The 25,411-nt window shown below is 38.4% G+C and overlaps 1 protein-coding gene across 1 annotated transcript in view; it reads left to right on the forward strand.

The window, feature by feature from the left end:
- The window catches only part of KCNH5 (potassium voltage-gated channel subfamily H member 5), a 266,047-nt gene that overhangs the window by 148,124 nt on the left and 92,512 nt on the right, over positions 1-25,411 (forward strand). Inside the window, exon 8 of the mRNA XM_080646145.1 lies at positions 5,924-6,123. Coding sequence (XP_080502271.1) covers positions 5,924-6,123 — 200 coding nt within the window. The remainder of the gene's footprint in view (positions 1-5,923; positions 6,124-25,411) is intronic.

Here is a 25,411-nt window from a genome sequence, read left to right on the forward strand (position 1 = left end):
CCACCTATGTGGCTTTAAAGGTTACCAGAAATGCATTCTCATATTAATATTTGAAATTCCTCAGTCTAGGGCCAATGATTACTTGCCAAGGTTTATAAAAGAAAGATAATTAGGAAAAGTAAATGTCAGATGTCATCACAAAAAGTCTAAAAATACAAATTATTAATAAGGAGATGAATGGATGTAATTTGACCTCAGGAACAAACAAAATGAAGTGACTGGAGAGCATCCTTTCTTCAGAGATCTGTGTATCAACATCTTGTCTGTTAGCATGCGCAATCATAGGAGTGGAGGCTGAGTTACAATTAATTAGCTGAACATAGATTTTTGTTGATTCTGCAAATTGTTTAACCATGAGAAATAAACTATAGTTTATATACTTGGAATGGTTATAAGTTTATTTGTGGATTTTTGTAAACTATGAAAAGGAAAAGATTATTAGCCTTCTTTCAAAGATTGTGATTTGAAAGAATTAAAGACTAATAATAGTTTTCTGTAGAAACTAGTGGATACTACTGGAGAGCAGGGGTTATGTCTGTCTTTTTTATCATTGTATCACTGGTGGCTAGTGTAGTGGCTGGCATATAATAGGTATTCAATAAATATCTACTGAATGCAAAAATGCTTGAATGAATAATGAAATCTATGATTTGTGTTACTGCATCATTCAATCTTTCTACCTATGTATCTCTTTGAAAACATTAAACATTAGTTCATGACTTTAATGCTAATATTATAAAAACAACAGGCAATTGTTAGTTTAAAATATAAAATACATTAAAATTTTAGAAAGCACTTTTCAAAAGGTACTGTTGGGCTCTGATGTACATGATAAGAAGCTCACTATCCTCCTCTCCCAGGTTTCCTACAAGGTTAAGAACAAATCTGTCTTTATTAGGGTTTATTATTATGGTTGCATAACTAATCAAACTCAGTGGCTTGAAACAAGAACAGCTATTTGTTTTACTCATGAATCTGCAATTTGTGCAAGGCTAGTAGGCCATGTGGTGTCAGCAGGGTCGGTTTGAATGAGTCTGAAAAATTCACTTCTTAATGGCTCAGCAAGCTGAGCTTACATGGCTGCTAAGCTGATGTTGTCAAGCTACTTGCTGCACATGCAATCATAGGTTGATGGAACAATTTCCTTCATAGCTTACCTATATTATTAAATATGAATATAAGTAGAAAGAGAAGTGATGGTTGAACCTATTTCGCCTCAGTGTTACTTTAGTGTCTTCTCATATCAATATTTTAAATTGCTCAGTTTAAGGCCAGTGCTTAGCTGGAAGCTCACCCAGGGGCCCTGATTCCTCTCCAGGTGTACCTCTCTAGAAGAAGGCTTGGGCTTCCTCACAACATAAGAACCAAACTCCAAGAGCAGGTGTTCTAATAGTGTGGAATTGTGAGATTCTAGTTTCTTTTTTAAAAGAAATACATTTTTATTGATTTCAGAGAGGAAGGGAGAGGGAGAGAGAGCTAGAAACATCAATGATGAGAGAGAATCATTGACTGGCTGCTTTCTGCACACCCCACACTGGGGGTCGAGCCTGCAATCCAGGCATGTGCCCTGACTGGGAATCAAACCATGACCTCCTGGTTCATAGGTCAACGCTCAACCATTAAACCACACCTGCTGGACAAGATTCTAGTTTCTTTAAGCATAGGCCTAGATATTGGCATATGATCATATTACCATATTCTATTGTTAAAAAGTCATGGAGTACCCCTAGATTCAAGGGGAAGGGATATACACCCTGCTTCTCAATGGAAAAGGTGTCAGGGAATTTGCAGCCATTTTTATTCTGTCATAATTATCTTCTAAATAATCCCTTTGTGGTGAATAATATATAAGGCTTTTAAATAAGTCATTTATTGGTGTGTATGCCAGAATTACTGACACCCTAAATATGGTAAGCTTGTAACATTAGCTTGTTTTAAGTTGCCTTAAGCCCAAAAGGTTGCAGGATGGCATATAACAAGAGGCTTATCAAATTTTAACAAATTAGGCTAATTATCATTATTAGAGTATGTGAATTGACTATATAGCATCCCTTTCAAAGGGTAAAATTATATACCAGGACTCTACAAAACTGGCCAGGCCAAGCATGGGCATTCATATTTGATGAATGACAATAGGTCTTCCCAATTTATTTATTATCTTCATATATTCAGGACCTGTATCATCTTGACTTCTAAATATTTTATTCTCCTATCTGCATTAATAATGTTTTTGTATCACCAGAGATTTTGACTGGAAAAGAGAATGTGTCTGAAAAACTATTTTCTAGGTTTTTGGTGTATGAATTTACTGGAAAAAAATTTTAATACCTACTGTGTTTCAGGAACTGGTCTGTGTTCTGGAAATACAGCAGTTAGCAAAAAGGGCAAGGGCGGTACTTGCACTCATGGAATTTGCATTTCTAATGGAGAAGGTAGATAATAAACGGACACTAAATTAATATGCAGTGTAAATTAAAGTAGTGATAAACAAGATTAAGAACATAGGCATAGTAAGGGGATGGAGAGTGATACTGGAGGAAGAGGATGTTTAGACAGGAGGTCTGGAAAGGGTTCTGTGCTGAGTTGGTTTTTGAGCAGAGATCTGAATGAGGAGAGGATACAGACCAGGTAAAGATCTCACAAAGGGTGTTTTAGCAGAGAGAACAGCTAGTGAAAGTATTCTCTGAAGAGTTAATGTGTTCAGAATGTTTGAGTAACACCAAGAAGGCTAGCATGATTGGAGCAAAGGGAGTGAGAGATGACTGGTAGAAATTATGATCAGCGAGGGAGGCAGTGCTCTGATTATCTTGGACTAGGTTGAAATTAGTTCTATGTGTGATCATATATATATATATATATATATATATATATATATATATGTGTGTGTGTGTGTGTGTGTATACATATATATACATGTATATATATATATGTATATATATATATATATAAAATTCTGCTGCATGAAAAATTAATTATTTGGAAGCTATTTCCATGATGATGATGATGATGATACATAACAATTCATAGATACTCACTATTAGACTTTATTTTTTAACTTGTTTTGTATGAGTTACCTCATTTAATGCAACCTCTTTGTGAAGATTCTAGTGCAATTTTAAAGTGATAAATGATATCATAGAAGTCTAGAGAGATTTAGTAACTGGCCCCAAAACACAAATCTAGTAAGTGGAAAGGCACATACTATTAAAGACTATGCAAGGGTGCTGATAGAGGTGGAGAAGTGATTGAATTGAGGCTATATTTTGAAGGTAGAGTCAAGAGGAATTGTTGATGGATTAGATGTAGGAGATGAATCAAAGAGTGAATTGAAGGATAACTTAGTAGTTTTTGGTCTGAGCAACTAGGTGTGGCTTTGCAATATACTGAGGTTAAATTGTGTATTTGGTTGTTGGAAAAAGGTGTTGTAAATTAAGAGTTCTTTTTTGGACATGGTTGACTTGATTTTCTATCAGGCATCCAAGAAGATGTGCGTGTCTATAATTCAGGGCAGAGGTATATTATCATTGAGAGAAGCTGCATGTGGATACATGCAAATTTTCTGCATTCTTTTTGCAACTTATTATAAGTAAAAATATTTTTTAAGTATATATACACATATACTTGAATCTCTTACCTTAAATTATGACCTTGTTTAGTCCTCTCCAGTATAGGACACCATACTCACATGAAAATGGGAGTCAGAAGTGGATATCTTTGTAAATATGCCAAACTTATTGAGATGTTGATTACATTCTTCATTTATTAATGCTGCAAACTTTTAATATATTGGCAGTTTTCTTTATATTTTAGTACTTAAACTTTTCATTTGAGCAGAATGTACGCATATTTAATGTACCCACAAAGATGAAATGTGTGGTAATTTGTTACACTAAAAAGCAGTAGTAAGACACTTTGGCAAATAGAATATATTGCAAGCATTTAGGGAGCCAAACAAGTTAAATATGTCAAATAATAGGTAGTTCTGTGATATTTAGTGACAACTTAAAATAGCTAGGCATTAAAACACATGATTGTAGCATTATTTCATTAATCCTTAAAATGCTTATTATTTTCTTTTATATTTTTATTGATTTCAGAGAGGAAGGGAGAGGGAGTGAGAGCTAGAAACATCAATGATGAGAGAGAATCAGTGATCAGCTGCCTCTTGCATGCCCCACACTGGGGATTGAGCCCACAACCTGGGCATGTGCCCTGACCAGGAATCAAACCGATTCATAGGTCAATGCTCAACCCCTGAGCCACACCAGCAGGGCAAATGCTCATTATTTGAAAAACATAAATTCTCCTTGCTTCTCTTTTCAAAAATGTAAAATAATGCTCATTATTTGAAAAACATAAATTCTCCTCTTTTCTGAAAATGTGAAATTCCATATTTTTACATGTTTTTTTCTATCATTATTTTACATATTATTTCTGTGTTTGACTTTCTTAATACCACAATGGTGGAATAGAGATGTTAAGTCTGTGATTACCTCTGTTTTTTAAATACAAATATTCAAAGGTTTAAAGACCCAGTTGAGAAATGTCAGCACTATATTGTTCTTACTCAGTTTTAACAAAACATCATTTATCTTGAAAATTACCTGCACTCTCATCAAAATTCCTAAGTAACAGTAAAAACAACAACAAGAATAACAGCAACAACTGACTAAATACTGATAAAATTACAGCTTCCTGATGTGAAATTGTAATTTGTTGTACTCAGAGAACAATTGTTCTTAAAAAACCCCACATGATTTTCTGAAAATATGTTAAGGATGTTAAGTTGCATCACTAGCTTGATTTTATATCACCTCCACCAAAAGGAATTTTGGTTGATGAAATGGCAAAATGAAATAGCCCATACTTTGTTTAGAGGAGTCATTTAAAAAAAATGCTTGGAGGATGTAGAATGGAAGTGATCATTGTCTGATAGTCCACCTATTTGTCAAATGCTTATGGAATATATGTGGTTACTAAACATTGTGTTTACTGAATACTAAGGTGAATAAAGTACTGCTTGCTTTCAAAAGAGCTTAGTGTTAACCAAGGGAAGGGATAGAGTGGGGGTTGTGTGCAGTTGGGGGCATGGTCAGTTTGGGCTGAACTCAGCTGCTTTTCAGAGCTTTTACAAGATCAGGTAAACATTAGTAGCCTGACCAGATGTGGAGAGAGTAGGGTTGGTAGATTATGGGTTGAGGAAGGGGATTGTAGTCAGGGACATTACAAAACCCTCTCCCATCGTAGGCTCCTGTAGATAAATAGCACTGGTCTGCAAGCTGGCTTTACTCTTAATTAAAATGATGAAATAAAACAAATTTACAATACTGGTATACTGACATGAGTTTAATAACTTGAATTTTCAGGCACTCTCAAAGTTTCCTTTTAGCTGTTAATTCCAACTGCGTTTCTCTTCAGAACCTTCTAAAAATGAACACTTTAATTTGTCTTCAGTCCCTATATTTCTTATGTTATGTCAACAATATTTATAAGTAGGGAAGTGTTCCAAAAGCTGGAAGAAGCAAGCAATGAGAAAGAAGATACATTTCTAAACTGGATCATCAATCCCTGGAAAATTCAAATCGATCATTCAGGAGCACAAGGCTGGAGGATGACTTTAGATGTGAGGCTAGAATTTCCTAGGCAAATTATAATTTTGGAGCATTTAATTCTTCACGAAATCTGTTAGCCACTCTCATGTTTTGCCACATTGACCAGAGTGTTGTGCGCATGTTTGTTCTACTGTAGGTAACATTTACTAAATTAATACCAAATTCCAGGCACTTTTCTCAGGGGTGAACATGTATTAGCTCCTAAAGTTTATAAAGACATCTCTGTCACACTATTCATTGATTGGGCCAATTTTCACATTTTCTTTTCACTTGGGATATTTGTTTCATTTTCATCATTTCTTCTCTTTCAGCTCTTCTTTATGCAACTATTTTTGGAAATGTTACCACAATTTTCCAGCAAATGTATGCCAACACCAACCGATACCATGAGATGCTGAATAATGTACGGGACTTTCTGAAACTTTATCAGGTCCCCAAAGGCCTTAGTGAACGAGTCATGGATTATATTGTCTCAACCTGGTCCATGTCAAAAGGCATCGACACAGAGAAGGTAGGGGTTATCATTATTGTTGTTATTTATTTTCTGTTTCAATAGGATTCTCAGATGCCTGTAGTTTTCTCACTCACATATTGCTTGTATAATTGCTTTATAAATGTTACTCTATTTCATAAGTAAAATATCAATCAATCATATTATTGCTTAGAAGGTGCAAAGCACTCAACCATTAATCATCAATTAGTACTAGTCATCACACTCAATTTAGAAATTGTGGGTCCTGAAAACAGCTAATTACTGCATTTCCATAAAACACTCATTACCACTCAGAGTAATTTGCTACATTCCTCTAAAACTCTAACAGTGCTGCTATTTCTCCTGGTAGATTTTATTCTTGATTTTTTTCTTTGACCTTTTTGCCCATTTAAAATTTAGAAAACAACTTCCTTGCTTATAAACTAAAAAAATATGTTTGCTATCCTCCCCTAAAATCTCTCCCCTTTCACATGTTTATAAAGCAACTTACAATTCTTTGTTTTTCCCACACAAATCTATAAAATGGATACTATCCTCCCCATTCATTTGATATCTTTAATTTCTTGCTTATATTTTCATGAAATCTTTTTTTAATGTTTCCCATCTATCTCATATTAGGGGCAAAGAAAGAACTGAAGGCCTCCTCACAATAAACAAAACCAAATTTAAAAAAAATTCTCACTTCCTACATCCAGCTGATTCAGGTCAAATATAGAGGATGACAGATAGGGCTCGCACACAGCAGTTCTAGAGAAAACTGAATGTGAGCTATTTTACTTTATAAGCATCAGTGGAGACTTTCATTTTTAGGTACTGATTTTTGACAAATGATAATGAAACAGCACATTACCTTCCTTGCCATTTCCCACAAACTTGATTTGTTCTCTTAATCATATGAGGTTGACTTGTGGTTTTTTCTATAAGACCTGCTTAACAAGTACCTTTCAAAGTCAAAGGGAAAGAGCAAACGAGCAAAGTAGATGTTTAGTTAGGGGAATTTCATGAAACAACCAGCAGATAGTTTTTTAAGCCAGAGCAGGCATTGTTAGGAGCAGGTGGTTGAGTGGATGTGTAGGGAATGAACATGGAATGTGAAAATTGAGGGAGAGAAACCTGCTGATATACTCAAGGGCAATTATATGAAAGAATTGTGAAAGAGAGTGACATGTGCTCCTCTTAAACATTTTACAAGATAAATTTTCTACTTAAATGGCCACTTAAAGTGGAAAATGTGACCAAAGAGGAGAAAAGGACAAATTACATTTCCATGGAATTTGATTAATGTATAAATGAGCCACTATGTGGTTAGTTGGGAGGGTATCCAAAGAAGCAAAAGAATCCTCCCCTGCTAGCCTGGTCCCCCCAACTGCCCTCCCCTGCTGGTCTGATCACCCACAACTACCCTCCCCTGCCGGCCATCTTGTGGTGGCCATTCTTGACCACATGGGGGCAGCCATCTTGTGCGAGGGTGTGAGGGTCAATTTGCATATTACCTCTTTATTATATAGGATAATAATCAAGAATAAAAATGAGCCGAATACATAGAAGAAAAGAATACAAATTACTAATAAAGGTGTGAGTCGGTGTTTAAGACATCAAATGCAGGAGGTCCTTCGAGATCCACATTCAGTGAAACTGAGGTCATGAGGGAACTATCTACCTTGTCCATCACCATCTCAAGTAGAAGCTTTTATTCCAGAAAATTCAGTGAGGTCACATGGTAGATAATAGGAACACCAGTAAAATGATGGAATAATGGCCTTTTACATTAGAAAAGAGCCCGACCCATAGCCTGTGCTTCTCCTAGAGGACCTGTTCAACTGCCTGCTTTATGCCATTGGTAGAGGCTAACACATTGGCATTGGTTGTTGGCATAGTACATGTTATGTATGATTTATGACATTGTTATGACTGGCATGGGGTGTTGGCATGGAACATGCCATGTAGCAGGAGGTGATTTCTGGGTTCCTATTATTTACCATATTTTTTGGTTCATAATTTGTGGTCATGGAAATGTACTTCTGATTAGAGTATCCACTGGAATAAAAATAGATGGAGAGGCTAATATTAAAAGTGAAATAAAATTTTATTTCAAAGGAAAAGATTTTTAAAGAAATAAGTATACATATTAAAATGAATTAGCTTTTGGGTAAGAAAAAAAAATCATGGTTGTGCCTCCTAACTGAATGGGGAATCTTTGGATAGTTTATGTCTAAGAGAAAAAGCAAATTTAAATAACTGGTAAATATGTAAGTTTTGCTGTGTATTTTTTAAACATATCTAAATTTATTTTAATGTAGCAGCAAACTCTCCAGGCCTTTATTATTTCTCCCAGCCTATTAAGAAAATCCCCACCCAGATGCATAAGAACTAACTGTAACAGCACTGTAAATAAGGAGACATATGCCAAAGTCTTGGCTTCAAAAGGGGGATAGGAGATTTCCGCTAATTTCATAGGCAATGGGGGTGAATTTAAAAAATGTATCCATAGACTACCCACTATATGCTATACCAAACAAGAAGAAAACAAAATTGACATCCAGATCTCTAGGTTAGTAGTGAACCTAAAAACCAGGGGGAAGACCCACATGCCTGTTGGGCATTTAGTTATTTGACGAATAAATAACCTAACACATAACTTTAAAATACTATAATAAAGTACTGAAATATAGACCCAAGAATTAGTAGCCAAAACAAAGAGGGAGTCAACATCTCAGAACTAGACTTTACTATGGATAAGAACCGTTTATAACTTCAAGGACCATAGTAAAGATGGAATTGACATATTATTTAAACCTATATAATAAAAGGCTAATATGCAAATCGACCAAACTGTGGAATGACCAGTCTCTGTGACACGCACTGACCACCAGGGGGCAGATGCTCAAGGCAGGAGCTGCCCCATGGTGGTCAGTGTGCTCCCACAGGGGGAGTGCTGCTCAGCCAGAAGCCGGGCTCATGGCTGGCGAGTGTAGCAGCAGTGGCAGGAGCCTCTCCCACCTGCCTCCAAGGGAGCCTCTCCTGCTTCCATGGCAGCACTAAGGATGTCTGACTGATGTCTCATGGGGAGTGGGCCAAAGCTGTCAGCTGGACATCCCCAGAGGGCTCCCAGACTGTGAGAGGGCACAGGCTGGGCTGAGGGACCCCCTCCCCTGGAGTGTACAAATTTTGTGCACTGGGCCTCTAGTATAATTATAAAATGAGCTAAAAATCTAATAAAATATTTAATGAGAGTCTTTCCACATGACCTAACATAAATAGCAGAAAGACTGAGAGTTAAATGTAAAAAAATAAGAAACCATAAACGATTAGAAGAAAATATGTAAATAATTTATTTGTGTATGTATTAAAGTGATGTAATACATAACAAAGTAAATAATAAATAGATTTGGCTAGAAAATGTAAAACTTCTCATACCAAAAACTATGAAGATGAAAATGAGAGCATGTGCAATAAATACCATAAGTGAAAGGTTAATTATCTTTATATGTAAAGGTGATTTTATAAATCAACTAGAGGCCCGGTGCACAAAATTCATACGCTGAGGGGGGGGGTGTCCCTAAGCCCAGCCTGCACCCTCTCCAATTTGGGACCCCTCAAGGGATGTCTGACTGCCCATTTAGGCCCGATCCCTGTGATCGGGCCTAAATGGGCAGTCAGACATCCCTCTCACAATCCGGGACTGCTGGCTCCCAACCGCTCACTTGCCTGCGAGCCTGATCACCCCCTAACCACTCCCATGCCAGCCTGATCGATGCCTAACTGCTCCCCTGCCGGCCTGATTGCCTCCAACTGTCCTCCCCTGCTGGCCTGGTTGCCCCTAACTGCCCTCTCCTGCCACCCTGGTTATCCCTAACTGCCCTCCCCTGCAGGCCTGGTTGCCCCCAACTGCCCTCCCCTGCTAGCCTGGTCCCCCCAACTGCCCTCCCCTGCTGGCCTGATCACCCACAACTACCCTCCCCTGCCGGCCATCTTGTGGTGGCCATTCTTGACCACATGGGGGCAGCCATCTTGTGTGAGGGTCAATTTGCATATTACCTCTTTATTATATAGGATAATAATCAAGAATAAAAATGAGCCGAATACATAGAAGAAAAGAATACAAATTACTAATCTATGTATATAAAAGCCTAAGCGACTGTTCAAACATTTGACTGTTCAACAGGTAGCTATGATGCCCTGTGCCCTCTCACAATCCAGGACCCCTCAGGGGATGTCAGAGAGCGAGTTTCAGCCCGATCCCTGCAGGCCCAATCCAGACAGGAAGGAGCCCGATTCCGGGATGCATCACCTGGGAACCGCCCTCTTGCAATTAGGACCCCTCAGGGGATGTCGGAGAGCCTGTTTTGGCCCAATCCCTGCAGGCTCGGTCCAGACAGGAGGGGGCCCAATCCAGACAGGAGGGGGCCTGATCCCCACAGGCCCAATCCAGACAGGAGGGAGCCCGATTCCAGGGTGCGTCACCTGAGAACCACCCTCTTGCAATCCGGGACCCCTCGGGGGATGTCGGAGAGCGGGTTTCGGCCTGATCCCCACAGGCCTGATAAGTCCGGGCTGAGGGATCCAACCAGTGCATAAATCTGTGCACCAGGCCTCTAGTAAGCATATAAGAACATCTTATTTTCACTTGTAATGAATTAATATTGAAACAGCAAGAGACCATTTTTTTTTTAATTTAATAAATTTTTATTGTTCAGATTATTACAATTGTTCCTCTTTTCTCCCCCCATAGCTTCCCTCCACCCGGTTCCCACCCCACCCTCCGCTCTTACCTCCCCGCCACTGTCCTCATCCATAGGTGTATGCTTTTTGTCTAGTCTCTTCCCGCACCTCCCACACCCCTTTCCTCCTGAGAATGGTCAGTCCACTCCTTTTCTATGCCCCTGATTCTATTATATTCACCAGTTTATTCTGTTCATCAGATTTTTAATTCACTTGATTTTTAGGTTCACTTGTTGATAGACATGTATTTGTTGTTCATAATTTTTATCTTTACCTTTTTCTTCTTCTTCCTCTTCTTAAAGAATACCTTTCAGCATTTCATATAATACTGGTTTGGCGGTGATGAACTCCTTTAGCTTTTTCTTATCTGTGAAACTCTTTATCTGCCCTTAAATTCTGAATGATAGCTTTGCTGGGTAGAGTAATCTTGGTTGTAGGTTCTTGCTATTCATCACTTTGAAAATTTCTTGCCACTCCCATCTGGCCTGCATAGTTTCTGTTGAGAAATCCGCTGACAGTCGTATTGGTGCTTCCTTGTAGGTAATTAACTGTTTTTGTCTTGCTGCTTTTAATATTCTCTCTTTGTCTTTTGTTCTTGGCATTTTAATTATGATGTGTCTTGGTGTGGTCCTCTTTGGATTCCTTTTGTTTGGGGTTCTGTGCGCTTCCTGGACTTGTAAGTCTATTTCTTTCACCAGGTGGGGGAAGTTTTCAGTCATTATTTCTTCAAATAGGTTTGCAGTATGTTGCTCTCTCTCTTCTTCTGGAACCCCCATAATTTGGATGTTGGTATTCTTGAGGTTGTCCCACAGGTCCTTACACTATCTTCAAATTTTTGGATTCTTTTTTCTTTTTGCTTTGCTTTTCCAGCTGAGTGTTTTCTGCTTCTTTGTATTTCAACTCTTTGACTTGATTCTTGTGGTCCTCTAGTCTGCTATTAGGTCTCTGTATAATATTTTTTATTTCAGTCAGTGTATGTTTAATTTCTAGCTGGTCCTTTTTCATATCCTCGAGGGTCTCGTTAAATTTATCAGCCTTTTCTAGGAAATTCTTGAAAAACCTTATAACCGTGGTTTTGAACTCTATATCCAGTCGTTTCTTTTCCTCCATTTCTTTCATTTGGGATCTGTTTCTTTGTCTCCACATTTTAACTGCTTCCCTGAGTTGGTAGAGTAGCTTTGTGTGGTAGGTGTCCTCTAGGGCACAGTGGCTCAGCCTCCCCAGTTACCTGAGGTGGACACTCTTGGTGCACCCCTTTGTGGACTGTGTGCTCAGCCTTGTTGTAGTTAAGTCTTGATTGTTGTTGGTATCACAGGGAGGAATTGACCTCCAGGCCAATTGGCTGTGAGGATTAGCTGTGTCTACGCTGGGAACACTTCTGTGCTGGAGACACTCTTATGAGACTAGACTTGCAAAACTGCAAAAGCCTCTGTGCTCAGCTTGGATGGGGCGGACTTTCAGGGTGAAGCAGACAGCCTTGGTTTCCTGTCAGCCCTGCCCTATGAGGCCCCTGGGTCTCAGTGTCCCTGGGTAATTGCTGCAAGCACCTCTGAGAGAAAGCCACCCTCGAGTTTCACCCGCTGCCAGACAGTCCAGTTTCTCCCCTAATGAGTCGGGGTTCCCAGAAACTTGCCCGGAACTGGAGTTCAATGCAGTAAGAAGCTTCTGTCTCCCTTCTGCTTTAGAAAGCCAGCCACACACTCAGCCTCCTGTGCATTCAGCAGTCAGTCCGCTCTGCACGCGCACGCGCCTCCAGACCTCTGCCTTCAGCAGCTCCAGAGTCTCAGTGTGCTTTCTTTTTCCTGACAGTCCAGACTCCCCCCGAATGAGTCTGGTTTCCCAGCGTCTCACCTGGGACTGGAGTTCAGTGCAGTTGGGAGTTTCCTTCTCCCTCCCAATTTAGAAAGCCAGCCGCGCACTCAGCCGCCTGTGCACACTGCCGCCCTTCCTCTCCGCGTGCGAGCCTCAGTACCTCAGCCTTTTGTAGCTCCTCTGAGTCTCAATGTGCTTTCCTCTTTTCTTCTAGTTGTAGAATTTCCACTCAGCCAACTTTCCTGTGGTTCTGGATGGTGTCCGTTTTGTCTTTTGGTTGTAGTTTTGATATTATTGTGCAAGGCAGCAGTTTAGGTGTTTACCTATGTGGCCATCTTGGTTTCTCCAAGAGACCAATTTTAATATGTCAAATGGACAAAGTTAATGGCTAATCTTAGCAAAGGCTGTCATGCCTGACACTGTCATATAGTTTTGGTCTATGTGTAATTTGGTAGGGCATTGCTTGAAAGCAGTTTGACCAAGATAATACCCTAAATTTGGGATATTCTAGAGCTCAGTCCTGTGCCTCTTCTTTTTTGACTATATTCTTTTCTTCAATGATATCCAATCAAACTATTTTTAAAAATTAATGCTAACACCACCAAAATATACATACTCACCTTGGACCTGTTCCCTGAACTGTAGACTTTCCAGTCCAATTGCCCACTCATGTTCAGTGAAATTATTCAGAAGTGAACTAAACATCTCCCATAAACATACTCCACTGCAGCTAATGGCAACTCCACCCCTCAGGTACTTACAATGAGTCGGGGTTCCCAGAAACTTGCCCAGAACTGGAGTTCTATGCAGTCAGAAGCTTCTGCCTCGTCCCACCCAACTGCCCTTCCCTGCAGGCCTGGTTGCCCCCAACTTTCCTCCTCTGCTGGCCTGGTCACCCCTAACTGCCCTCCTCTGCAGGCTTGATTGCCCCCAACTGCCCTCCTTTGCAGGCCTGGTCCCTCCCAACTGCCCTCCCCTGCTGGCCTGATTGCCCACAACTGCCCTCCCTTGCAGGGCTGGTCCCTCCAACTGCCCTTCCCTGCTGGCCATCTTGTGGTGGCCATCTTGTGTCCATATGGGGGCAGCCATCTTTGACCACACGGGGGCACCCATTTTGTGTGTTGGAGTGATAGTCAATTTGCATATTACTCTTTTATTAGATAGAATTCTGGCCTGGTGCATAGGTGGGGGCCAGCTGGTTTGCCCTGAAGGGTGTCCTGGATCAGGGTGGGGTTCCCTTGGGGAATGGGGCGGCCTGGGCAAGGGGCCTGTGGTGGTTTGCAGGCCAGCCACTCCCCCTGGCGACTCAAGCGGAGGCCCTGGTATCTGGGGTTTATTTATCTTTTATAATTGAAACTTTGTAGCCTGGAGCGGAGCTAAACCTCCTGCTCACACCGTGTCCACAGCCATTTTTGTTGGGATTTATGTATCTTCTATAATTTAAACTTTGTAGCCTTGAGTGTAGGCCTGGGCCAGCCAGGGTGGCAGGGAAGCTTGGCTTCCTCCATTGCTGGGGAAGTCCAAGACTCCTGCTTGCTGCAGCTCTGTGGCCACAGCCATCTTGGTTGGTTTAATTTGCATACTCGCTCCTGATTGGCTGGTGGGTGTGGCTTGTGGGTGTAGCAGAGGTACAGTCAATTTGCATATTACTCTTTTATTAGATAGGATATCTTTACTCTAGGATTTTTTGATAATAAGAATGAAATTGATTGAGCTTATTAAAAATATAAGAGTGGGATAAAGAAAATGAATGGCTGATGACAGTAATGACAAATTCTGTAATTGTAGTAAGAAAATATTAGATATATGAATATACTTGATGATGTAACTTTAGTAAATAGCTTCTCAATTTTAACAAATATCCCCTATTTGATGTGAGAGACCTTCGTTAGATTTTTTATTCCTCAATAGTCAAATACTAGTCTTACTATATTTCTTATCTCACATTTTGTTGATTGCTTCTTTCAAATATTTTATTAATGATTGTTGTTACCATTTTTAAGTATGAGTATATAATGAAAAAGATTGGAATATAATGTATTGAAGCTAAATGTCTTTGTTCTGATGCTTCTCTTATTAGTTCAAAAGAGATATATTTTTTAGTTGCTAGTACAATAGAATTTAATGATGCATTGCAGCTAATTATAGAAAAACCTTCACCCTGATTACTGAGATTTCCTTCTATCATTTCTACATTGTTTTATAGATTTTTAAAAAAAATTCAGCTTTAACCCACAAGCAAATTAATCACTGTGATTTAATTCAGTCTTAACTTGCCTTATGTGAATAATGTTTTTTCTAATTCAAATTGTGGCATTAAAGTCAGTACTGATGTGGAGATTGTAGCATTTTTATCATAAAAGGTTGCCTTAGGCAATGCTTTTTTATATATACATACAGAACAATATCTAGATTAATTTTATTTGGTTGAAAGTATTTTATTGAGTACTAATTACAATAGTTGCTTTAGATTCTTTTAAAATTTAATATCCAAATCCATCCCCTGGGCTTTGCTACTTGCTCTCATTCTGTGCACCTAGAAGACAAAAGAAAGGGGTGCAATGAATGAGAATTTAGAAGGGAAGAGGTTATCATAGGAAAAAATAAAAAGCATGATGGTTAAAGCTCAATAAATGTATCCTACACTTTGAAATTATTTTACTGGGAAATAATTCAAGTGAAGTAGATGGTTAGGGACTTCATTTTCAGCTTTGGGGATTGTATGGTAAAATGTAGAACTTGTATAATGTATAGACCACATATTTCTCATCATACTGGATTTTTTTCAGTTTGTTTTGTGGAATGAAGCTTAAAATTAATGGTATTATTTTCTAATTTTCCAATATCTTACTTTTTTTCTAATATGTCGTTTGGAAAAATCAGTAGAAAACGTTCTTCAGTCTTCATTTCTTGTTTCATAATAAGCATAAAATATCAGTTGGAAGATCTTGTTTTATGAAAAGTTCTATCAGAATTATTCAAAATATTCAGGCAAAATTATGCCTATAGAATTAAAGAAATTTATATTTTGAATATTTTAAATTCTTGGGTTATTTTTAAACCTAATCTATCGCAAAAGCACTCTACTTCTTCCAAATACAGTAGGCAATATATTATTTCTACAAGTAGAAGTAACTTCCTTTTAATCAGTTTATTTTAATATATATATTTTTTAATTTAGAAAAACATGTCTAAATATTTCTTTGTATTTTTAAATGTGAAAAACAGGGATGACATTCTTATACATACATGGCATCTTTTTCTTTTTTTAAAAAAATATTTTTATTGATTTCAGAGAGGAAGGGAAGAGGGAGAGGGAGATAGAAACATCAATGATGAAAGAGAATCATTGATCGGCTGCCTCCTGCACACCCCCTACTGGGGATTGAGCCCACAACCTGGGCATGTGTCCTGACCGGAATCGAACCATGACCTCTTGGTTCATGGGTTGATGCTCAGCCACTGAGCAACACTGGTCAGACTGGCGTCATTTTCTTGATTCAATATTTAAATACTCAAGAGGTTGCTATAACAATGTACAGCTGAAATCAAAAATGAAGGCAGCAGCCTTCCAAGAAGAACTCCACAGACAAATGTGCTGGGTTCAGTGTACTATATAAATATATACATGTGAATATAGTAAAAGGAAGCTTAATTGGTCTTAAGATGCATTAAAACACTTTTATCTTCAGATCAAGAGTGGTAATAATCATCCCAATACAGTCGATGTTAATCAGATTATAGATAAAATATTGTGTTCAGCTTCCAGCTGGATATTTTAAAAGAAATATTATCAAGTGGCCACACACTTACCAGAATGGAAGGTATAAAGTTCTGGGAATCTTGTTATAAGTCAAATAAGTTAAAGGAAATATGAATATTAAGTTTGGCCAATTGGAGACGGGGAGAGTTATGACATGTTACTTAAAATATTTGCAACAACACAGATGGGCCTTTAGAATATTATGCTAAACAAAGTAAGTCAGTCAGAAAAAGCTCAGAACCATATGATTTCACTCATATGTGGAATATAAAACTGAAATTCATAGACACAGACAACAGTATGGTGGATACCAGAGGGAAAGAGTGGGGAGGCAAATAGATGGTGATGGAAGATAATTAGATTTCGGTGGTGGGCACACAATGCAATATATAGGAGATATATCATAGACTTGTACACTTGAAATCTATATAATCTTATTAACCAATGTGACCCAATACATTTAGTTAATTTAAAAAACTAAAATTTAAACAATATTCGAAGTATTAAAAATGCAATGATCTATCTCCTTCAGGAGGAAATGAACTACCTGCCAGTAAGGATGCAGGCAGAATGTAGTACAGGTCCCCACACAGATTGCATGGTAATTGTGTCTGAGTGCTTTTGAGTACTATTACATACCAGATGTTGTTTGTAATTCAAACACATATATTCACAGGGTCCTGTATAAGAAAATATAGGAAGGAGACTTGACTTTGGATGGTGAACACACAATAAAATATACAGATGATGTGTTATAGAATTTTACACCTGAAACCTATATAATTTTATTAAGCCAATAAATTCAATAAAAATTAAAAAATATAGCCACAATTCTGTAATAATTCAATAATTATTTGCCCTGATTTTAAAAATTAGTACATCTAAATACTATAGTTTTGCAAATAAAACTAACTGTTTTTTCCTAGGTGATAGAATAAAGACCATCTTAAAAATATTATGAGGACCCAGAATCCGTGATAGGGCCAAGCCAGGCCAGGCCTATGGGACAGCTGGCCTGTTTTTCCTGTAGTCTTTAAATAGACAACTAGTTGAGCCTGAGAGACTAAGCCTAGTCTAGCATTACAAGAACTATATTCCTCAGTCTGTAGTGTGAAAGCATCATGCCCCAAGTATCTGAGAGCCGTGACATTTTTCTCTCTACCTAAACATATTAAGGGAATTTAACTATTGTCATGTCCACACACGCTTTTCAGTTGTTACTTACTGAAATATTACAGAGTAAGTGTTCAGAGTTACTTTTGACATTTATCTTTTCTAGTTGACCTTCAGACCTTATCTGAAAAGGTAGACATTATCTGAAACCTCAATTTTATTTTTCCTTTCATGTATCAGGTGTGAAATAAACTAAGGCTCAAGTGTTTATTAGATACATTACAAGTAAATGAGAACTTTAATATTTGCTGTGATAGGAATTTGGAACATGCAAATATATATATATATATATTTTAGAGGCCTGATGTGCGAAATTCATGCAAGGGGCTCGGCCCTTGTAGCTGGAGTGGCTTGCCTCAGTCCTTGCAGCACCAGCTTCATCTGGAAGGTCATCTGGAAGGATGACTGGAAGGTTGTTTGGCTGTCTGGTCTAATTAGCATATTAGGCTTTTATTATTATAGATACTAGAGGCCCGGTGCATGAAATTTGTGCATGGGGTGTTGTGTCCCTCAGCCCAGCCTGCACCCTCTCCAATCTGGGACCCTACAGGGATGTCTGACTGACTGTTTAGGCCCGATCCCAGGAGGATCGGGCCTAAATGGGCAGTTGACATCCCTCTCACAATCCAGGATTGCTGGCTCCCAACTGCTCACCTGCCTGCCTTCCTGATTGCCCCTAACTGCTTCTTCCTGCCAGCCTGATCATCCCCTAACCACTCCCTGGCCAGCCTGATTGATGCCTAACTGCTCCACTGCCAGCCTGATTGCCCCTAACTGCCCTCCCCTGCCAGCCTGGTCACCCCTTACTGCCCTCCCCTGCAGACCTTGTCCCCCCCAACTGCCCTCCCCTGCAGGCCTGGGTCCCCCAAAGCCTGCCCTCTCCTGCAGACCTGGTCCCCCCCAACTGCCCTCCCCTGCAGGCCTGGTCACCCCTAACTGCCCTTCCCTGCAGGCCCGGTCACCCCCAACTTCCCTCCTCTGCCAGCCTGGTCACCCCTAACTGCCCTCCCCTGCAGACTTGATTGCCCCCAACTGCCCTTCCTTGCAGGCCTGGTACCCCCAACTGCCCTCCCTTGCAGGCCTGGTCCCCCCCAACTGCCCTTCCCTGCAGGCCCAGTCACCCCCAACTTCCCTCCTCTGCTGGCCTGGTCACCCCTAACTGCCCTCCCCTGCCGGCTTGATCACCCCCAACTGCCCTCCCTTGCAGGCCTGGTCCCTCCCAACTGCCCTCCCCTGCTGGCCATCTTGTGGCAGCCATCTTGTGTCCACACGGGGCAGCCATCTTTGACCACATGGGGGCAGCCATCTTGTGTGTTGGAGTGACAGTCAATTTGCATATTACTCTTTTATTAGATAGGATAGTTTGTTATGACTTTTGGCATAGTTTATGAGTGCTGCAGTTCAAGCTTTACATTATTGTTAGCTAATATAATTATTTGTAAACTTTTTGTGTGTCAAGTAATAGACAGCATTAGTTTTCTCTTGTAAGGGTAGGGAGATGTTATATAACTATGTTAAATACTGAATGACTCAAACCTCTCTCTAGGAATTATATTAAGTGCATTCTTTTTATGTACCATGTTGAAATTATTTTAGTGTAGTCATTATATAACATCACTTTGCCACTAGCCTCTGAGGAAGGGACAAATGAATCATTTGGTAGTTATAGTCCAGGAGTAAGAAGTAGGCGTTGTCCATATGGGGCCATGGATGACTTGTTCAGTAGCCTGGCTTTACCATGAGGAGTGCGTTCCATGGTTCTGTGTCCACAGCTATGATGGAGATACCACCACCCACCTTACTTACTTAGCTGGGGGATGAAAAGTACCCACATAGCACCTGCATAAGATAAGCAATAATAAGTGTTAGCAAATAATGTAGACAATAGTGGTTATAACAGATTTCTTTCTTTACCTGTTATAAACTGCAAGAAATAGGTCATGCCAGGCACCATTTCTAATCTTAGTGTTTTCCTACCATTTGGTACGTACTGTTGTCTTTAAATATAGATGAAAATGGAAACACAGTTCGAGAGTAATTTAGGTGAATAAAATATTTCTATATACATACACACTGAAGGCAAAGACACAAATATAATGTGGACTTTGGGGAAAATGTAAGCCATGAATGAATCCACATGCTGCAGACTATGTCATAGTATGAGGAGGTGTTTGTATTTAACCTGCTATTTTGTTCTGAGCTGCCTTGATTGATTCATTATCAAACTCTCCCTAGAATAAACGTACAGAAATGGCTATTGAAACACTTACTTTTGAATGAAATTCTAGTGCTTCCCACACAGTTTTTGCAGTTTACTAGAAAAAGATAGGATTATGCAGATGGTTGGATTTTACAAACTGAACTTTTAAAAAATAATATTTTTATTTGTATAATTTCTGTTGTTATTATTTGACTATGTTTGTTATATTTTATGTTTCTTCCAGGGCTTTGTGGTTTTTCTACTCCCCACCCAGTCTCCCATCTATTTTATGGTTTTTATGATAATGCCTAAGAGGTGCCTGTCCTTTGGCTTGGGAAGATTGCTTTTGATTTTAGATTCATTTATAGTCTAGGACAGTGGTCGGCAAACCGCAGCTCTGTTGACTAATGAGTTTGCTGACCACTGGTCTAGAAAGTACTGAAAAGTCTCTTTTAGCTCCTTTACTAGTAGTGCCAAATAACCATAGGCATCCCTGTTAGACAGAGCAGAAGGCAGCAGGAAGGTGGAAAAAATAGAGCAAAATAGATAAAAATAAATATAAATATAGTTATGTTAGAAAAAGATCCTGTGTTTCGTGCACAGGTAGGGCCCGTAGGCCTGGCCGGTGATCAGGGCTGATCAGGGTCTTCCAGCTGCCAGCTGGGGCCTGCCTTCATTTCGCGCTGCCCCCTGGTGGTCAGCGCACGTCATAGTGAGTGATTGAACTCCCTGTCTCCCTATCGAACTCCTGAGGGGATACTTTATATTTTAGCCTTTTATATATGTAGATAAGTACTATAATAATCCCTAATTTACTATTATGGAAATTGGGCTCTAAGAGATTAACTGACTTGCCTTAGGTCACACACAGCAAAGCTTGGATTTGGACCAGGTCTGCATTACAGAGACAATGATCTTTATTAGCTACTATGCTCCTTGTTGCATATCATTATGTGGTGGACAGGTATCTCCTTATCACACCTGAATTATTCCTGTTTTTTTTCACATGTTTATATTTTTTTAAAATAAAGTTTCTTTAACCCTTCCCAATCATCATCTTCCTAAACATTGAAAATAAATCCCATTAGTTTTTTACTGGAATTGCACTATCATAATCTCAGAGTTAAATATACAGCAAAGGCCATCAGAAAACTTATACAGGTTGGCTGCTCAGATGAAATATGGCAGGCTCGTGTGAAGGAATTCTAAACCTTGGGCATAACTCTTCTAATACAGAGTTAGAGGTTCCACTCCTAGAACCCAATGTGAAGATCAGAGGATTCCATACCTTGGGTAAAAACTGGAGGTAATATAGGTGAGGTATGATGGACAAAATGCTAGATCAACAGTAAGGAGACAAGTTCTAATCTCCCAGTCTAGTTGCCATATTCAATCACTTAAACTCAGTCTCAGAATTTATATTCTTTCATGATCTTTACATTTCTAAGATTAAAATTTAAATGTATATTTGGGAAGATTTTGTGAGAAATATTAATAGTACCCAGGAGGAGTCAGAAGATGGAGTCTGAATTAATAGTTTAATATTATAACCTTGTATCAAACTTTATCTTGATAATAAATGAGAAATTAATGGAAAGCAGCCTTTCCAGGGGAACCTGTCATTGTTAGAAGAGAAGCAACCCAGCACAGCCCCCAACTTACACCTGGTTGTTTCAGTTAAGATCCCTCTTGTCTAATGGCACAATTTAACATTCCAGTACCTTCAAAGAGACTTACATGTTTAATCTGAAAGTTATTACTTGGCTTTAGAGTGCCTTCTAAAGTAGAAAAATCAGTGGTCTCATAATTTTCACATGTTTTTAATGACTCATACATTTCAGTAAATTACAGAGCACAGTACAATTAGAAGTAATTCATTCATTCAACCATTCTCAAGATAATTGAGAACCATTTTTTCATATGATAAGGAAGCAAATAAAACTAGAATCCCAAGCCAACATCCTCTTTACTGTAAATGGTAATACTTTATTATCATGTAATTCTTCTGTTAGAAGAGTTTTGATTTAATAATGGCTTATTAACTTCATAATAAATATTGTGTGGTTAAAGGAAAATGAAAAATTATTTTTAAAAGGAGGTAAAATTCTCTATGTTGAGAGCTGAGGCCTGACAGGAAGTTTGGTCATGAATTCGTAAGTATTTAGATAGCCATTGATGCACAGGTTAGAATTTAAAGATCTGTGTCTTGTTCCAGTATTTAATAATAAATGTTGATTAAGTCCTTACTTACACTCGACAATGTTCCAGGCTCTGGGATGACAATGACGAATCAGACAATTTCTGTCACACAGGACTTGCAATCTAGCAAGATTGATGACGTCAAATTCTGCTTCCTTTTGACCTACTGATACTGTTTTACCTACATTATATACTTTTTGTAAAAATTAATTTTCATTTTCTATTTCTTTCAAAATCTGAATGAATTCAGCCTAAGAAAAAAAAATACTGAAATTCCTGTTGAGCTGTATTTGAACCTTAAGAAAAGGAAATGTGTTTGCTATTCCACTGCAATACTAGATACCTAGTACTGTGATTTCACAAATAGGCATAAAGGTGCTGACAATCCTAGGAAAGGTATACTTTAAGTCACTCAGGTATTTGGCCTTTTCCAATATGTTGCTCAGATCTCATTGATAAAATACTATAGTTTATTGTCGTTAAAATATCTTACTCGTCCAATAGACTAGAGACTTCTGAAGGTAGTGGCTGTGTATGTGTGTGTGTGTGTCTATATCCAAAAGACAGCATATTTCTGGCATTCATAGGTGATCAATGAATCAATGAACCAATCAAATAGTAAGCAATGGTAGAACTGTTTGAGAGCACTTTGCAAACCTCTGTGAACTTAAGGAAGGAGTTATTGCCTTTTCTTTGATACTGCTGCCTCAGTTTGTTAGATTAGATAGAATTTACAAACCTAATATAAATAAAGGATTTTAAAAAGGGACAACAATAGTATAGTTTATTTGGTTAAAAAGCATCACCAAGGGCCAACTCTTTGTCTAAATGAAAATTTCAATACAGTTTTATAGTGTGTTGGGCATTTAAGATAAAGCTGGAATAGTTTATAGAGAACTCTGTTATAAATTACAAGGTTGCACATTGATTCCCCAGAGCAGAGTTTTTGGCTTTGTGCTAGAGGCTAATGCCTCAGGTCAGAGGTTTGGCTTTCAGTCTTCTTGGGAGCAGAAGGACAAACCACAGTTGTCCCTGGTGAGATTCAGCTAATCTTCCTGTCAAGCTGGCACATGTAAATCCAAGGCACACAGTTCTGCTATTGAGAGGCTTTCTCAAGGGTTTTTTGCTTTATGTAAAGTAACACAACGAAAGGGTGTTAATGGCACCAAATGCAGTATCCTGTTGTTACTTGATGTTCTGGGGGGTTTGGTTATTTGGAGGGCTATTATCCCTCTCAAAGGGAGGGACAAAACTTCTAGCTTTTGCTAATGCAAATTTTAGTTTTTTTTAAAAATTATTTTGAGATAATTGTACATTCACATGCAGTACTAAGAACTAATACAGAGAGACTCTATATACCTTTCACCCAATTTCTCTCAGCTAGGAACTTGACATCGATAGGAAATATCAACCTTATTCAGATTTCACCAGTTTTACATGTACACATTTCTCTTCTCTTTCTCTCTCTCTCTCTCTCTCTCTCTCTCTCTCTCTCTCTCTCTCTCTCTCTCTCACCACCACTCAAGTTATTATAGAACATTTCCATCACCAGGATCTCCTGTGTCACTATCTACTGCCAAAACCACTGCCCTTTTCACCCACCTTCCTAAATCCTGGCAACCACTAATCTCTCCTCAATCTCTTTGATTTTGTCATTTCAAAAACGTTATATAAATATAATCATGCAAAATTTTGAGATTAGCTTTTTTCATTGAGTGTAATTTCCTAGAGTTTCACCCACATTATTGCCTGTAATAAGTTTGTTCCTTTTTATTGCTGAGTAGTATGCCATGACATAGATGTACTACAGTTTGTTCAACCATTTACCTGCCAAAGGAAATGTATGTTGTTTCCATTTTGGGGCTATTACTAATAGAGCAGCTGTAAACATTCAGGTGTAGGTTTCTATGTGAACATAAATTTTCATTTCTCTGGGATAAATGCCCAAGAGCACAATTGCTGGGTCATCTGGGAAGCACAGAGTTTTGCAAGGAACTATCATACTCCTTTTCCAGAGTGCATGTACAATTTATATATGTAGTATATGAGCAATCTAATTTCTCTACATCCTCACATCATTTAGGGTTATCACTATTTTTTATTTTAGGTGGGCAGTGATCTCATTGTGGGTTTAATTTGTAAGGGTTAATGATGTTAACATATTTTTTTGTGTGCTTATTTTTCACCTTGTATATTATTTTCAGTGAAACATCCTTCCATGTCTTTTGCCCATTTTCTGAATGGATAATTTTAATGTGGAGTTTTAAGAGCTCTTATATATTTTAGATCTTTGTCTTTTGTTGGATATGTGATTTGCAAGTCTTTTTTTCAGTTTGTAGTTTACCTTTTCATTCTCTTCAAGTTTTATATACTTACATTTTACATTTAAATCCATGATGCATTTAAAAATATATTTTTATTGATTTTAGAGAGAGGAAGGTAGAGGAAGGTAGATTTTAGAGAGAGATATAGAAACATCAATGATGAGAATCATTGATAGGCTTCCTCCTGCACGCCCCCTACTAGGGATTGAACCTGCAACCTAGGCATGTGCCATGACCAGGAATTGAACCAGGATCTCCTGGTTCATAGGTTGACAGGCAGCCGCTGAGCCATACCAGCTGGGCAAATCCATGATGCATTTTGAGTTAATTTTTGTATAAGGTGTGAGGTTTAGGTTGAAGTTGTGTGTTTTTTTCAATGTATGTCCAATTTCTCCAGCACCCTTTGTTGAAAAGGCTATATTTCCCCAACAATACTATACAGTCTTTATTATTATAGCTACATAGTATGTCATAAGATTGGGTAGGGTGATTCCTACTAGTACTTTGTTTCTTTATCAATGGTCTTAGCTACTCTAGATCTTATACCTTTTAATATAAATTTTAGGATAAGCTTTTTGTCTATGTCTATAGCAAAAATTGCTGGGATTTTGATAGAAATTGCATTAAACTCATACATCAATTTGGTGAAAATTGACATATTTACTATGGTGGTTCTTGTAATTCATTAAAGTGATATATTTCTCTATTCAGTTAGGTGTTGTTTGATTACTTTCATCAGTATTTAGTAATTTTTAAGATACAGATCCTATCTATGTTCTGTTAGATTTATGCCCAAGTATTTCATTTTGTGAATTTAAATGGCATTATGTTTTAAATTTTCATTTCCATATGTTCATCATTACATTTCAGGTTTTTGAATATTTCTTTGGCAGTAGGCTCTCATCTATTGCTTTTCCTTAGAGTTAGAACTCTCACTTCCAGCAAAATTTTTATCAACCTTCTGTCTTTGATTCGCCATGGGCAGAAACCAGGTCATATTTGCAGGATTCGGGACTCTGGTAAGGTTGCCTGCAGCATTAAGTGACATCTGAGAGTGTCTGTTAACGTGAAAATTTTACATGCTCTGTGCCAGTCTTTTCTCCTATTCACAGG

This window comes from Plecotus auritus (genome assembly GCF_963455305.1).
Source record: "Plecotus auritus genome assembly, chromosome: 1".
Lineage (NCBI taxonomy): Eukaryota > Metazoa > Chordata > Mammalia > Chiroptera > Vespertilionidae > Plecotus > Plecotus auritus.